At 44.4% G+C, this 17,007-nt stretch overlaps 2 protein-coding genes across 2 annotated transcripts in view; one reads left to right on the top strand and one right to left on the bottom strand.

Annotated features, from left to right (window-relative positions):
* Positions 1–4,166: 4,166 nt before the first annotated feature.
* On the bottom strand, positions 4,167–13,571 carry LOC143784403 (cytochrome c, somatic). The gene is made up of 3 exons (XM_077272620.1): positions 13,406–13,571; positions 9,808–9,995; positions 4,167–4,675 (listed from the first exon to the last, which is right to left on the bottom strand). The coding sequence occupies exons 2-3, from the start codon at positions 9,974–9,976 to the stop codon at positions 4,527–4,529; spliced, it is 318 nt and encodes a 105-aa protein (XP_077128735.1). The 5' UTR covers positions 9,977–9,995; positions 13,406–13,571; the 3' UTR covers positions 4,167–4,526.
* A 2,388-nt stretch (positions 13,572–15,959) lies between these two features.
* The window catches only part of RBM45 (RNA binding motif protein 45), a 30,084-nt gene continuing 29,036 nt past the window's right edge, over positions 15,960–17,007 (top strand). Inside the window, exon 1 of the mRNA XM_077272619.1 lies at positions 15,960–16,471. Coding sequence (XP_077128734.1) covers positions 16,046–16,471 — 426 coding nt within the window. The 5' untranslated portion in view covers positions 15,960–16,045. The remainder of the gene's footprint in view (positions 16,472–17,007) is intronic.

Here is a 17,007-nt window from a genome sequence, read left to right as displayed (position 1 = left end):
ATTGTCTCAGCTGTTCAGTGTTGGCCACTCACTTGTGCTACATATGCTCGCCTCTAGCACTTGGGGATTGCTAGTGTTAGTTCTAGAGTTGGAGGTGTAGTAGGGGTTGGCATTGGCGTCTGGAGATTTGTTCAGGACATTGTTGCTTGGAGCTTTGTTTGTGCTCACATCCACATCCTCTCCTATTTGGTTTCTTTCTTTAGCTCATCTGTGTCCCACTCTATTGTTTGGTGATTCTATTTTGTATGGTTGCTATTTTCATTTATCCCTGTCCGTCTACACTGTGGAGGGGACAGATTAGGGCTGATATAGGAGCATAGCAAGGCATGTGAAGCCGGCCTCTCCCCTTTCAGGAATAATCCGGGGGACAGGGATAGACTATGGCGCCCTAGTTCTAGGGACCTGGTTAGCGCCCATAGTCTCAACAGCTCCATGACATTACCTGAACCTTTTATTCTCACCAGATATAAGATGCTACCATCAGATAAACCCGGCAGTAGCAGGAAACACGCAAACTTACAGGATGGGGCAGAATAGCTGTTCAGAACACTTTTTATGGACATGAATATCAGCCACAAATTTCTTGAGTTTAGCATTGTTGTCTTCCAGCTTTGCGGGTCATAGGTTTGAATCCTGTCAAGGTGGCATTTGTCTGTAAACTTCTCTAGGGATGGTGTTCTGAGGCTTCTAAGCTTCTCCCTTTTTCCTCCAAACGTAATGATTGTAATTATGCCCCAAAAGTTCACTTTTAGTTTCATCAGACCACAGGACATGTCTCCAAAAATTAAAGTCTTTGTTCCTGTGTGCATTTGCAAACATTAATCTGGCTTTTTTATGTTTCTTTTGGAGCAATTGCTGGCAGAGTGGCCTTTCAGCCCATGTTGATACAGTACTAGTTTCACTGGGGATAATGACACAATCTTAACAGCTTCCGCCATCATCTTCCCAAGGTATTTTTGCTTTTGTCCTTGGGTTGATATGCACATGTGGGACCAAAGCACGTTCATCTCTGGGACACAGAATCCGTCTCCTTCCTAAGCAGTATGATGGCTGGAAATTTCCATCTTGTTTGTACTTGCGTATAATTGTTTGTACAGATGAATGAGGCAACCTAAAGCGATTCTTGAAATTGTACCCAAGGATGAGCCAGACTTGTGCAAGTCCACAATTCTCTTCCTGATATGTTGGCTGATTTCTTTAGACTTTCTCATGATGCTACACAAAGAAGCAGTGTGTCTCTAATTAACTTAGATGTTGCCAAAAAACCTATCAGAAGTTTCCAAACACATGACATCATCATATGGGCAGTCCAGAATTGTTTAAAGGCATAGTAATGTTAGTGTATGTAATTTTTGACTTTGCAGTAAATAATAAAAATCCCTTAAAACATTCTCTCTCATTATTCTGGCATTTGACAACTATTAATAATTATCGTAATCCTAATTGACCTAAAACGAGAAAAATTTCTTCTGATTTCATGTCAGATATTGAGAAAAACATGCAGATGTGTCTTTTTATACAGTGTATGTAAACTTCTAGTTTCAACTGTATATAGGCCATACAGTTGATATAGAAGGGTTAATAGTTTGCCTTTAAGTGCCTTTTGTCTTTAATTGCTAGAATTACTAGAATCTATTGACGCAGTAGTCTGGTGGTCTCCTCTTCAAGGAGACTATACTTCTTATCATGTATGTTCTCAATAGTCAGCCACAACATGTTCAGGGTGCGTGGTAAATAAAGTATGACGCTGGGTAATGGTGGGGGCTACATGAGTTACATTTGTTGTAAATGGTATAAAATATTGCCTTGTTTTTGAGTACATCAGATAAAAGTGACTTGGCTCACAGCACGTGTGCAATTGCCTTTTTTCTCCAAGCGCGCTTGTCAATTAAGGGCGTAATTCCACAATTTGGCCTCACTGGTGATCTGGCATGTCTGACTCGGGGTCAGAGCGAAAACAGCTACAACAGTTTTGGCGCCCAAACGCGGGGCCGTGGTAACCAGCCTATTCGGAATCCATATGTGGAAGCTTCCTGGGAGATTGGACATGCAAAACACAGCTGCAGCAAGGTGAGAAATTTTATTCTTACTTTGTTTTGCACTTGCAATCTCTCTGGATTTCCCCATATCGCTGGGTAAAGGCGGCGAACACGGTTCAAAGAACCTACATCACCAGTGAGTTTTGTCTGTTTATGTCCGTATGAGAGTTGAATAATAGAGTAATAAGATAATAATTGTTATCTGTAATATCTGTCAATATACTAACTGGTTGTGTACTGTGTAGTACAGAGCTGGGATAGACTCTGTGCAGTGTTGTTATTTTGGTCATTTTGGATTGGCAGTACATCATATGAAGCTGTATTTAGTATAGGGCCATAGTTTTTGTTGTTGGCGTTAAGAGCTCTCAGAGTGTCAGTGGACACTGCTGCAGTTTTACATAGGTTGTGTTAATTCCAAAGTAATGCAAAATAGGCAGGCTGTGTGAACCCTTGTATGTATGTCTATGAGAACCTCTGAATGTGCTGTGAGGTTAGTCATTGAGTATAAAGGATAAATAAACGAATCCCTGATTGATGAGGGGTTCCGTTAGGTGTGGTCCTCTGTACGTGGCAAAGGACATTATTAAACTCAATTTGAGCTAAATCAGGCGGAGTGATTGAGATAAGGGATTTTGATTCTCTTTTTGTAAAAATCAACTGGAAAGTGAAAGGGGAAAAAAAAAATCCCTGAATGAGCACGTATGAATTAATTAGCACCATTCTGTGAGGAGTGCAGAGGAGTTTTAGGGGTACTGAGTCAAGGGGCAGAGCCCTACAGGATTTTTTCATGGACTCCTAATATTGTTGCCTTTCCAGTCCTTGTGGAAGGTCCAGGACGGACCTCCAAGCGCTTGTCAATTAAGGACGTAATTCCACAATTTGGCCTCACTGGTGGTCTGGCTATCTGACTCTGGGTCAGAGCGAAAACAGCTTCAACACAGTGCATCTCTAGGAAATTAAATATGCAAATTGCCTCTTCAGAGAGGAAGAAGACTACAACTCCAGTGCCACCTACTGGAAGCAGCAATCCTAAAAGTCAATATTAGCCCTTTAAAGAGCCTTGCCACTTCGCTTAGGATAAAAGCCAAACCAGAATCTCAATTTGCAGATGCTGTGCGTATTGCCCCTCATCAGTACAAAGTATGAGATCTGGTTTGGCTAGGTGAGAGGCTTAAGGGTATGTGCACATGTAGATGGAACCTCTGCGGATTTTTCCGCACCTGTTTTGAGAAATACGCAGGTAAAAAGCACTGCGTTTTACCTGCGAATTTACCGCGGTTTTATGCGGTTTTTGTACGGATTCCGCCTGCGGTTTTACACCTGTGGATTCCTATTATGGAGAAGGTCTAAACCGCTGCGGAATCCGCACAAAGAATAAACATGCTGCGGAATAAACAACGCAGCGTTTCCGCGCATTTTTTTCCGCAGCACGTGCACTGCGGATTTTGTTTTCTATAGGTTTACATGGTACTGTAAACACATGGGAAAACTGCTGATAATCCGCAGCGTCAAAACCGCTGCGCATCCACAGCAAAATTCGCAACGTGTGCACATACCCTGATACCGGGATCTAAGGGGCAATCCCCTGAAACACTTGTCTGCAAATTGAGATTCTAGTTTGGTTTTCATGCTAAGTCATGTGGCAAGGCTCCATATTTACTTTTAGGATTGCTATATCCATTAGGTGGCACTATAGTTCAAGTCCTTTTCTTCTCTGAAGAGACAATTGCCAAAGAATGAACGTGCCACTTCTTTTAATTGCTTTAGCAAACTCTGAAGTGGTTAAAAGAAGTAAGAAAAAACTGAACACGTGCATAGCAAAGTTATTTTTACTTTGTCCTGCATTTTGATGACTTTTCATAACGGTTTTGCAACATTTTTATCAGGCTGGGACCCAGGCTGAATCTGCCTGAAAAAAAAAAAAAAAGGTGTGTGTGTGTGTGTGTGTGTGTGTGTGTGTGTGTGTGTGTGTGTGTGTGTGTGTGTGTGTGTGTTATATAGTTGTTTTTTTACATGTCGGATATCAACTGTTGGAATTAAGTAAGATTAAAAAAAAAGAAAAAAAAACACACAAAACACTACAGATTTCCTTTGTAGTTATATTACCTTTTCAATGTGACATAAAAGTTTCATAAATATATTACCATTTAATGACAGATTCCCTTTAAACATTCCTGCAACCAAACACTCATCACATTACCACTGTGTGAACCCAAAGTATTTTTTTTTTAACCCAAACCCAGGACAGGAACCTAAAAGAGAGAAGATGCCAATTTTCCTTCCATCTTAAGAATCCTAATTAGAAGAACAATAAATAGACAGGAAACAAACATGGCCCTCTCTCAAAGGGCCCGTACACGGGGCCCACACAGCTCCGAATCACTGCTCCCCATTAATATTCTTCAGATGTACGTCATAACTTCACAATGACATGACCCGAGTGTGCCCGTCTCATGGCTTATAAGGGAATCCCTGCAGCTATTCTCATCACTCGCAAGTGGATTTCTTTAGATAGGCGATAAGATCTAAGCGCTCATTTTTCTTCTTGATACCAGCAAAGATCATCTTGGTTCCTGGAATATACTTCTTCGGGTTCTCCAGATATTCAAAAAGAGTATCTTCTCCCCAAACAATACCTGTGAACGCACAAGAGGATATTTGTTTATATAGAAGAGACTACAAAAACACTTGTCATACACTGTATTGTATTCATAGGCAACCTGTAGTGAGGAATGAAGTTTTCCACCATTTATTAAGCCACAGCTCGAAATATTGCCATCAGATTCCTACATTCTGGCGCTAAGGTAGCACAACCCCCTGCACAGTTTAAGAATTAGAAGGAAACCCAGGTCACAATATGACCCTCAAGTTCTCTTATGAAGTTAGGACTTCAACAAATGTAAACAGCTGATGGCTAATGCAATGAATGACAAAACTGCAAAGTATGAAGTCAGTACTGTCTGGGAGGGCAGGTCCTCGTCTCCCTGCTCCTGCTCTCCTGTCTGGGAGGGCAGGTCTTTGCCTCGTTGCTTCCGCTCTCCTGTCTGGGAGGGCAGGTCTTTGCCTCGTTGCTCTGGCTCTCCTGTCTGGGAGGGCAGGTCTTCGCCTCGTTGCTCTGGCTCTCCTGTCTGGGAGGGCAGGTCTTTGCCTCGTTGCTTCCGCTCTCCTGTCTGGGAGGGCAGGTCTTTGCCTCGTTGCTCTGGCTCTCCTGTCTGGGAGGGCAGGTCTTCGCCTCGTTGCTCTGGCTCTCCTGTCTGGGAGGGCAGGTCTTCGCCTCGTTGCTCTGGCTCTCCTGTCTGGGAGGGCAGGTCTTCGCCTCCCTGCTCCTGCCCACCTGTCTGGGAGGGCAGGTCTTCGCCTCCCTGCTCCTGCCCACCTGTCTGGGAGGGCAGGTCTTCGCCTCCCTGCTCCTGCCCTCCTGTCTGGGAGGGCAGGTCTTCGCCTCCCTGCTCCTGCCCTCCTGTCTGGGAGGGCAGGTCTTCGCCTCCCTGCTCCTGCTCTCCTGTCTGTCAGACTGTACACAGGCATAAAAGAGTCAGACTTTCAGTATTGGGCAGACAAGTTATTAGAAATTGGCAGGAACAATGTATACAGGGATGTGAGTGGAAATTTCCAGTACTTATAGTGCTGTCAGAATGTGGATGAACCCATTTAAAAAGAAAGCGGACAGCAAGTTACAGAGCATGGGAATAAGGACAGTTTCTTGACACATCAGACTACTATGGAAGCCAAAAGAGGTTTAAACTTGTTGTGAAGAGGAGAGCAGCAAGACCATTGTTTTACTGGTTCTGGATGAAAAGATACAACTGCTTTAAGAGTCCACTGGTAATTTAACCCCTTAATCCCGTATGACGTACTATCCCGTCAAGGTGACCCGGGACTTAATTCCCGGTGACGGGATAGTACGTCATACGCGATCGGCCGCGCTCACGGGGGGAGCGCGGCCGGGTGTCAGCTGCCTATCGCAGCTGACATCCGGCACTATGTGCCAGGAGCGGTCACGGACCGCCCCCGGCACATTAACCCCCGGCACACCGCGATCAAACATGATCGCGATCGCAGTGTACCGGCGGTATAGGGAAGCATCGCGCAGGGAGGGGGCTCCCTGCAGGCTTCGCTGAGACCCCCGGAGCAACGCGATGTGATCGCGTTGCTGTTAGGGTCTCCTACCTCCTTCCTGGCTGCAGGTCCCGGATCCAAGATGGCCGCGGCATCCGGGTCCTGCAGGGAGAAAGGTGGCTTACCGAGCGCCTGCTCAGTGCAGACGCTGGTAAGCCTGCAGCCCTGTCAGTGAGATCGGTGATCTGACAGAGTGCTGTGCACACTATCAGATCATCGATCTGTGATGTCCCCCCCTGGGACAAAGTAAAAAAGTGAAAAAAAAAATTTCCACATGTGTAAAAAAAAATAAAAAAAAAAATTCCTAAATAAATAATAAAAAAAATATATATATTATTCCCATAAATACATTTATCTAAATAAAAAAAAAAAAAACAATAAAAGTACACATATTTAGTATCGCCGCATCCGTAACGACCCAACCTATAAAACTGCCCCACTAGTTAACCCCTTCAGTAAACACCGTAAGAAAAAAAAAAAAAAAACGAGGCAAAAAACAACGCTTTATTACCATACTGCCGAACAAAAAGTGGAATAACACGCGATCAAAAAGACTGATATAAATAATCATGGTACCGCTGAAAACGTCATCTTGTCCCGCAAAAAACAAGCCGCCATACAGCATCAGCAAAAAAATAAAAAAGTTATAGTCCTGAGAATAAAGCGATACCAAAATAACTATTTTTTCTATAAAATAGTTTTTATTGTATAAAAGCGCCAAAACATAAAAAAATGATATAAATGAGGTATCACTGTAATCGTACTGACCCGAAGAATAAAACTGCTTTATCAATTTTACCAAACGTGGAACGGTATAAACGCCTCTCCCAAAAGAAATTCATGAATAGCAGGTTTTTGGTCATTCTGCCTCACAAAAATCGGAATAAAAAGTGATCAAAAACGGTCACGTGTCCGAAAATGTCACCAATAAAAACGTCAACTCGTCCCGCAAAAAACAAGACCTCACATGACTCTGTGGATCAAAATGTGGAAAAATTATAGGTCTCAAAATGTGGAGACGCAAAAACTTTTTTGCTATAAAAAGCGTCTTTTAGTGTGTGACAGCTGCCAATCATAAAAATCCGATATAAAAAACGCTATAAAAGTAAATCAAACCCCCCTTCATCACCCCCTTAGTTAGGGAAAAATAATAAAATTAAAAAAATGTATTTATTTCCATTTTCCCATTAGGGCTAGGGTTCGGGTTAGGGCTAGGGTTGGAGGTAAAGTTAGGGTTAGGGTTGGGGCTAAAGTTAGGGTTAGGGTTTGAATTACATTTACGGTTTGGATTAGGGTTGGGATTAGAATTATGGGTGTGTCAGGGCTAGGGGTGTGGTTAGGGTTACCGTTGGGATTAGGGTTAGGGGTGTGTTTGGGTTAGGGTTTCAGGTAGAATTGGGGAGTTTCCACTGTCCAGGCACATCAGGGGCTCTCCAAATGCGACATGGCGTCCAATCTCAATTCCAGCCAATTCTGCATTGAAAAAGTAAAACAGTGCTCCTTCCCTTCCGAGCTCTCCCATGCGCCCAAAAAGGGGTTTACCCCAACATATGGGTTATCAGCGTACTCGGGACAAATTGAACAACAACTTCTGGGGTCCAAGTTCTCTTGTTATCCTTGGGAAAATTAAAAATTTGGGGGGCTAAAAATCATTTTTGTGGGAAAAAAAAGATGTTTTATTTTCACGGCTCTGCGTTATAAACTGTAGTGAAACACTTGGGGGTTCAAAGTTCTCACAACACATCTAGATAAGTTCCTTGGGAGGTCTAGTTTCCAATATGGGGTCACTTGTGGGGGGTTTGTACTGTTTGGGTACATCAGGGGCTCTGCAAATGCAACGTGACGGCTGCTGACCAATCCATTTAAGTCTGCATTCCAAATGGCGCTCCTTCCCTTCTGAGCTCTGTCATGCGCCCAAACAGTGGTTCCCCCCCACATATGGGGTATCAGCGTACTCAGGACAAATTGGACAACAACTTTTGGTGTCTAATTTATCCTGTTACCCTTGTGAAAATACAAAACTGGGGGCTAAAAAAATCATTTTTGTGAAAAAAAATATATATATATTTTCACGGCTCTGCGTCATAATCTGTAGTGAAACACTTGGGGGTTCAAAGATCTCAAAACACATCTAGATAAGTTCCTTAGGGGTCTACTTTCCAAAATGGTGTCACTTGTGGGAGGTTTCAATGTTTAGGCACATCAGGGGCTCTCCAAACGCAACATGGCGTCCCATCTCAATTCCAGTCAATTTTGCATTGAACAGTCAAATGGCGCTCCTTCCCTTCCAAGCTCTGCCATGCGCCCAAACAATGGTTTACACCCACATATGGGGTATCAGCGTACTCAGGACAAATTGTACAACAACTTTGGGGGTCCGTTTTCTCCTGTTACCCTTGGTAAAATAAAACAAATTGGAGCTGAAATAAATTTTGTGTGAAAAAAAGTTAAATGTTCATTTTTATTTAAACATTCCAAAAATTCCTGTGAAGCACCAGAAGGGTTAATAAACTTCTTGAATGTGGTTTTGAGCACCTTGAGAGGTGCAGTTTTTAGAATGGTGTCACACTTGGGTATTTTCTATCATATAGACCCCTCAAAATGACTTCAAATGAGATGTGGTCCCTAAAAAAAAATGGTGTTGTAAAAATGAGAAATTGCTGGTCAACTTTTAACCCTTATAACTCCGTCACAAAAAAAAATTTTGGTTCCAAAATTGTGCTGATGTAAAGTAGATATGTGGGAAATGTTACTTATTAAGTATTTTGCGTGACATATGTCTGTGATTTAAGGGCATAAAAATTCAAAGTTGGAAAATTGCGAAATTTTCAAAATTTTCGCCAAATTTCCATTTTTTTCACAAATAAACGCAAGTTATATCGAATAAACTTTACCACTAACATGAAGTACAATATGTCACGAGAATACAATGTCAGAATCCCCAAGATCCGTCAAAGCGTTCCAGAGTTATAGCCTCATAAAGGGACAGTGGTCAGAATTGTAAAAATTGGCCCGGTCATTAACGTGCAAACCACCCTCGGGGCTTAAGGGGTTAATGAACGACAGCATCTGATTTTCCATAGAAGGCTTCAACCAATGCAATAGGAGCTTGTGTGTATTAAGCTCTACCTGACATCAGGTCCCCAATAAGCTCAGGAGCTGAACCCACACCATACCCAGCAGATGGAGGCTGTGTTACACAGCCAGCCTCTGCCTGTAACTGCTCCGAACGCTGCTGTTAATCACTGACAGCTGCATTTAAATAACGTGCACATGGGGTGCCAATGCCTTGTCATTTTTACTGTACACTAACAATGCAATGTAATGCACCCCCCCAAACAATGGCAGAATTTGTAGGGGGGGGGGGGGTTGTTCATCTTTTTCAGTGCACTTGAAATGTATTTGTTTTTTAATATTTTGTTTGGTAAAGTGAATGGTGTCATAAAACTACAACTTGCCCGCTAAAAACAAGCACTCATGCAGCCACAATAATGGAAAAATAAAAAAGTAAAGGTAAAGGTTTTTTGCAAAATAACGAAAATTGGCCTCGCCGCGAAGAGGTTAAAAGGCCATTGCTGATTTAGTTCTAACATCTTCTGCCACATTGCAACGACATGATGAGGACAATGTGCTTTCACTAGTCGCTCACCTTTGCTTTTGTTCGCATCCGTGTAAGAAAACCCTGCAGCCTGGCCTGTTTTACGCCCAAATAATCCCCACAAGTTGGGGCCGGTTTTATGTTTTCCATTCTTCTCCACCGAGTGGCACTGCGCACACTTCTGCACAAAGATCTTCTTTCCTTTCTCTACATCTCCCATATTGTTTTCGGCCTATGAACTTTGGAAAAATAAAAAATAAATTACATTAATGAACAGAAAATTAGCATAAACTCATAAAAACTAGATTAAAGGGATTGTCTGCGCGTATGAAGTGTGGAGGTCTTGTGCTGTCTAACAAAAACATGTAATGTTCTGGACTTCTATATTCCTACAATGTCATATTGACGTATATTGTAGTAATGTGAATGCGGCTGAATTATTGCCCATAAGATACCACAATATGGCAGTCGTCTACTAGGCAACTGCCAGCAGCGGATCTTGATGATTGGCCCACGTGCATTCAGCCTGGCAGAACATGTCTCAGGCAACCATTAGTAACCTCACTGATAGCAGCCGAGCTGTGTAAGTGCGGGGTTTCTGCGAGTGGAACTCATAGTTGTCAATGAATAAATTGAGATGTTTTGAACAATGTTGTTTTCATTTTTCATCATTTGCAGATCCGTAACATGTCTATCCATCCTGTGATTTCCAGAATTCCATGACTTTTCCTTCTCGGTGTTGAAATTTCAATGTTGAGGGTACGTGTCCATGATCAGCAATCGTGGCGGGTTGGATGTTGTGTATTTATACAACGTCAATCCGCAGCGGCCAGTTGTTACACATAGTGGATGGGATATCAAGAAACGCTATGTCCACTATGAGTCCACAGACGCCCACAGAGACTGACATGCGGCTCGTCTCTCCAGACCGCAGCATGTCAGTTTCTCTTGTGGAGACGCTCAGTTTCTGCGAGATAAATTACACCAATAGAATGGATTGGACGCGGTGACTCCGCACGGATCAGTGATCACATACGGATTTACGTGTGTTCAATAGACGGCAGCACTTTGGACACAGTGAACTTACTCTGCATTCAACGACCGGCTAGTTCCGGAACGAGCGCACCCGGCCTAATAATAAGGAATGATTACCGTATATATTATACACGACAGCTGCATTTTAACTCCTGACATCGGCATTTAAATGGTTCTGTCAGGCTTGTAAAGCTGTCACTGCATCCGTCACTGCCATTACTCTACTTCCATCATTTATTCATTCTGACCTCAGTCCTGACATTATGACATCGTTCATGTCACCTAACAAACTATATCATATTGCCTGTGTGGTCACCTGACATACAACATCGTACATACCGCCTGTGTAGTCACCTGACATACAACATCATACATACCGCCTGTGTGGTCACCTGACATCATACATACCGCCTGTGTGGTCACCTGACATCATACATACCGCCTGTGTGGTCACCTGACATCATACATACCGCCTGTGTGGTCACCTAATATATCACATCACACGTGTCGCCTGTGTGGTCACCTGGCATACAACATAGAGTACAGACTAAAAGTTTGGACACACCTTCTCATTTAAAGATTTTTCTGTATTTTCATGACTATGAAAATTGTACATTCACACTGAAGGCATCAAAACTATGAATTAGCACATGTGGAATTATATACTTAACAAAAAAGTGTGAAACAACTGAAATTATGTCTTATATTCTAGGTTCTTCAAAGTAGCCACCTTTTGTTTTGATGACTGCTTTGCACACTCTTGGCATTCTCTTGATGAGCTTCAAGAGGTAGTCACCGGGAATGGTTTTCACTTCAAAGGTGTACCGTGTCAGGTTTAATAAGTGGGATTTCTTGCCTTATAAATGGGGTTGGGACCATCAGTTGTGTTGTGCAGAAGTCTGGTGGATACACAGCTGATAGTCCTACTGAATAGACTGTTAGAATTTGTATTATGGCAAGAAAAAAGCAGCTAAGTAAAGAAAAACGAGTGGCCATCATTACTTTAAGAAATGAAGGTCAGTCAGTCCGAAAAATTGGGAAAACTTTGAAAGTGTCCCCAAGTGCAGTGGCAAAAACCATCAAGCGCTACAAAGACACTGGCTCAGGACCGGCCCAGGAAAGGAAGACCAAGAGTCACCTCTGCTTCTGAAGATAAGTTTATCCGAGTCACCAGCCTCAGAAATCGCAGGTTAACAGCAGCTCAGATTAGAGACCAGGTCAATGCCACACAGAGTTCTAGCAGCAGACACATCTCTACAACAACTGTTAAGAGGAGACTTTGTGCAGCAGGCCTTCATGGTAAAATAGCTGCTAGGAAACCACTGCTAAGGACAGGCAACAAGCAGAAGAGACTTGTTTGGGCTAAAGAACACAAGGAATGGACATTAGACCAGTGGAAATCTGTGCTTTGGTCTGATGAGTCCAAATTTGAGATCTTTGGTTCCAACCACCGTGTCTTTGTGCGACGCAGAAAAGGTGAACGGATGGACTCTACATGCCTGGTTCCCACCGTGAAGCATGGAGGAGGAAGTGTGATGGTGTGGGGGTGCTTTGCTGGTGACACTGGTGGGGATTTATTCAAAATTGAAGGCATACTGAACCAGCATGGCTACCACAGCATCTTGCAAGCGGCATGCTATTCCATCCGGTTTGCATTTAGTTGGACCATCATTTATTTTTCAACAGAACAATGACGCCAAACACACCTCCAGGCTGTGTAAGGGCTATTTGACCAAGGAGGAGAGTGATGGGGTGCTACGCCAGATGACCTGGCCTCCACTGTCACCAGACCTGAACCCAATCGAGATGGTTTGGGGTGAGCTGGACCGCAGAGTGAAGGCAAAAGGGCCAACAAGTGCTAAGCTTCTCTGGGAACTCCTTCAAGATTGTTGGAAGACCAATCCTGGTGACAACCTCTTGAAGCTCATCAAGAGAATGCCAAGAGTGTGCAAAGTAGTCATCAAAGCAAAAGGTGGCTACTTTGAAGACCCTAGAATATAAGACATAATTTCAGTTGTTTCACACTTTTTTGTTAAGTATATAATTCCACATGTGTTAATTCATAGTTTTGATGCCTTCAGTGTGAATGTACAATTTTCATAGCCATGAAAATACAGAAAAATCTTTAAATGAGAAGGTGTGTCCAAACTTTTGGTCTGTACTGTACATACCGCCTGTGTGATCACCTGACATATTACATCATACATACCGCCTGTGCGGTCACCTGGCATATTACATCATACATACCGCCTGTGTGGTCACCTGACATATGACATCACACGTGTCGCCTGAGTGGTCACCTGACATATGACATCATACATACCGCCTGTGTGGTCACCTGACATATGACATCATACATACCGCCTGTGTGGTCACCTGACCTCACAGGACCTCCATCACTCGCACAGACCAAGCTCTGCCATTCGGACAATCTATGGTGATCTTGGACATTCCTCGGCATTTCCTGGCAGTATGCCGCCGGGGTGACCTGCAGCCGTGACCCCGCACTTGTAGTTATAGGGGCCAGAATGCAGCGTGCCCGCTCCGACCCTCACTGCGGCTCAGTCACTACTGTTCCTCGGCCTCCATGAGTCCCCCCTTCACCCCGTCTCACCGGACTGCTCAGTAACGTGGCGGCGCCCACGGGTGACCTCTCGGGTTTTTCACGACGACCACTTGAGGACACGAAGGTGTCACATAACCCTTGCAGTTCTCAACCAATCAGCGCACGGCGCAGAGTCAGATGACGTCACTGCAGCTAGTCCGCCGGCGCCCCGCCCTGTGACGCGCTGTTTCTCCAATGATATTACGCTGTTCTCAGTTTCCAGCGCTGTGATTGGCGGAGTGGATGTTGGTGGGCGTTGCCGTGTTCAATCTTGCCTTAAATAGAAATGGGGCATGAGACGTCCGGTGCGGGTGCAGAACTGTACAGTGTTGTGGGAGAGCGGCATGTGTAGAACTACTAGTCTCAGCACGCCCGGCATATATACTGAGACCTGTAATATTTGGGCTGGAGGAGAGCGGAGTGCTTATGCTTCCATGTGTTGGGTCTCATTTCAAAACAATATAAAACTGCCACTGTTTCCCACAACAACCAATCACAGTGCAGCTGTTATTTTCAAACTGTAGTTTAATGAAAGCTGAGCAGTGATTGGTCGCTGTAGACCACAATGCCAGTTTTACTCTTGGACTATGTTCACACCTTGCATTTTTCCTGTGTTTTTTTCTGCAGGTAAAATCTGCTCTTAGCTGTAAAGAAGCTGCTTACAAAAAGGTTTGCTACGTTTCTGTCTTGTGTGGATGCTGATAAAGTTTAGTGCCCCCCAAAAATCATAATGCCACTTTCTTAAGGTTTTTGCACCAAAATCTGATACCTGCGTTTTGTTTTTTTTGCTGCATTTTTGCACTTTCAGCATTTTTTCACCAATACCCATGCTGCAGCCTGGAAAAAGCCAGCTGTTTTCCAAATCAGTCAGATAAAAAACCCAATGTGTGAGCATGAGATTTCTGACGCCCCATAGGCTTTGCTGGTACTGTAATACCAGCAGCTTAAAATTTGCATTAAAAAAACGCAAGGTGTGAACACAGCCTACAGGTACCTTCACACGAGTTGTTTTTTCAGCTCTTTTTTTCTGTGGCTGTGCCCACCATGCGGGAAGTAAGCGGATCATGTGCGGTTGGTACCCAGGAGACTCTCCTCCAGGCCCTGGGAACCATATAATTGGTAAAAAAAAAAAAGAATTATAATAAAAAATCATGATATTCTCACCTTCCTGCGTCCCCGGCAGTCTTCTCGCTCCTCGCGACGCTTCCGTTCCCCAGGATGCTTTGCGACAATGACCTGTGATGATGCAGCGGTCTTGCGTGATGCTAAGTCATCTGGGGTCATTGCCGCAAAGCATTACTGGGACCGGAGCATCGCGAGGAGCGGGAAGACTGCCGGGGACGCCGGAAGGTGAGAATATCACGATTTGTTATTTTTTTATTATTATTTTTAACATTAGATCTTTTACTATTGATGCTGCATAGGCAGCATCGACAGTAAAAAGTTGGTCACACTTGTCAAACACTATGTTTAACAAGTGTGACCAACCTGTCAATCAGTTTTCCAAGCGATGCTACAGATCGCTTGTAAAACGCTACTGTTTAGCGGGAATACGCATGCCAATTCCGCATGCGTTTTTCCCGCGGCAGGGAGTTCTGGAATTGCCGAGGAAATATCCCCGGCAATTCCGGACGTGTGCACATACCCTAAGGGTACCGTCACACAGTGCCATTTTCATCGCTACGACGGCACGATTCGTGACGTTCTAGCGATATCGTTACGATATCGTAGTGTATGACACGCTACTGCGATCCGGAACCCCGCTGAGAATCGTACGTCGTAGCAGATCGTTTGAAACTTTCTTTCGTCGTCTAGTGTCCCGCTGTGGCGGCATGATTGCATCGTGTGACACAGGTTGTATACGATGTGCGCACAGTAACCAGCGGCTTCTACATCGCAAATACGTCATGAAATTATCGCTCCAGCGCCGTGTATTGCAACGTGTGACCGCAGTCTACGACGCTGGAGCGATAATCATACGACGCTGCAACGTCACGAATCGTGCCGTCGTACCGATGAAAATGGCACTGTGTGACGGTACCCTAACACTTTTCTTTGCAACTTGTTACCTAGGAGACCGACCACCGCTGCTGTTTAGATTGTAAACACTGCAGTGAAGCTGGCCGGGAGTAAGATGTATCAGCGCTCATCAGCGTTTCTGGGCGGCTTCATAACAGTGCCGACAGGCCTCAAGAGAAAAGAGCTTGTGCACGTTCTTGCTGCCTGGCAGCGGTGGTCGGTCTCCAAGGCAACGAGCTGTAATAAAACAATTGTTAAGATCTCAAGAACAGATGAAAATTTTAATAAACAGTAAACTGCAAAATTGCTTGCACTAACCCTTTTCCCACTCAGGAAAAAAACATCTATGCAGAAATTGACCTGCAATGCAGTTGTAAGATTTTCATGCAGAATTTAACTATTGAGTTTGAGGCAAATTGTCCCTGTGATGTTTGCCACGTGTAGGGGCAGTGTCCATCCCTGGGATGACGAAGACCCTCATTCTGGGGGACACTAGACATCAGGCTGGTGGTGCAGATGAGCACTGAGGGTGCAGATGAGCACTGAGGGTGCAGATGAGCACTGAGGGTGCAGATGAGCACTGAGGGTGCAGATGAGCACTGAGGGTGCAGTGCAGCCTCCCTCCACTAGATGTCGCTGCTGCAGGAAAGCGAGGCCAGGTTTTACCACAGACGTGTCCGTACGTCACCGGAAGGGGCGGGGCTGGCATTGTGTCCCAGTAACGGCGGCAGAGAGCACCCTTGTTCTTGTGTTGCCGCGCTCACAATAACCGTAGACATGGAGGACAACAGCGGGTTTCGCCCATCGGCCGGAAATCTGGACGATCCTCCTAACAGCCGAGTGTTCCTGGTGGTCAGCAAGACGCTGACGGAGGACATGATCCGGGAGAGATTCGCGGACTTCGGGGACATCCAAGACATCTGGGTGGTGAAGGACAAACACACCAAGGAGTCCAAAGGCATCGCCTTCGTGAAATACGCCAAGTCGTCCCAGGCGTGCCGGGCGATGGAGGAGATGCACGGCCGCAGCCTCAGCGACAACAGCAAGCCCATCAAGGTGCGCCAATCACAGCTCCGCTTTCAACCTGCATCAGAGGGGAAAAAATACATGCCGCGTTGTGATTGGTTGACGAGTTACTCAGCATCCAATCAGATTCTAGCACACCTTTCAATCTGATTTTTTTATTTGTTTATTTTGGCAAACTTTATTTAACTCGGTATTGTACACTATCAGGAGGAGCCGATCTATAATAACGTTTGCTAATACATGAGGCTTTTTTTTTATATAGTTTCTGCTTTTACTACCTCTTGCGCTGGGGCATTCCAAAATCCTGGCTGCTCTAACTGTAAAGAATCCTTTCCTGTATACATTCTGCTGCATTGTTATTGCTTCAGGGTGTAATCAAGGCAGGCTTTGAGGCCTAGTCAGCACCAGGAGACCTGAAGACTTGGTGGAACTTGTCATTTTTTTTTTAACGCCTTCCTGAGCTTGTAAAATAAATGTTTAACCCCTTCTTGGCCCTGTAAAGAATCCAGCACAATGTGGCCAGCTGGTTACCATTTTGCTGGATTTGTTCAAATCAGAATCTGTCA

This window comes from Ranitomeya variabilis, chromosome 7 (assembly GCF_051348905.1).
Source record: "Ranitomeya variabilis isolate aRanVar5 chromosome 7, aRanVar5.hap1, whole genome shotgun sequence".
Lineage (NCBI taxonomy): Eukaryota > Metazoa > Chordata > Amphibia > Anura > Dendrobatidae > Ranitomeya > Ranitomeya variabilis.
This window is presented reverse-complemented; position numbering and strand designations above follow the sequence as displayed.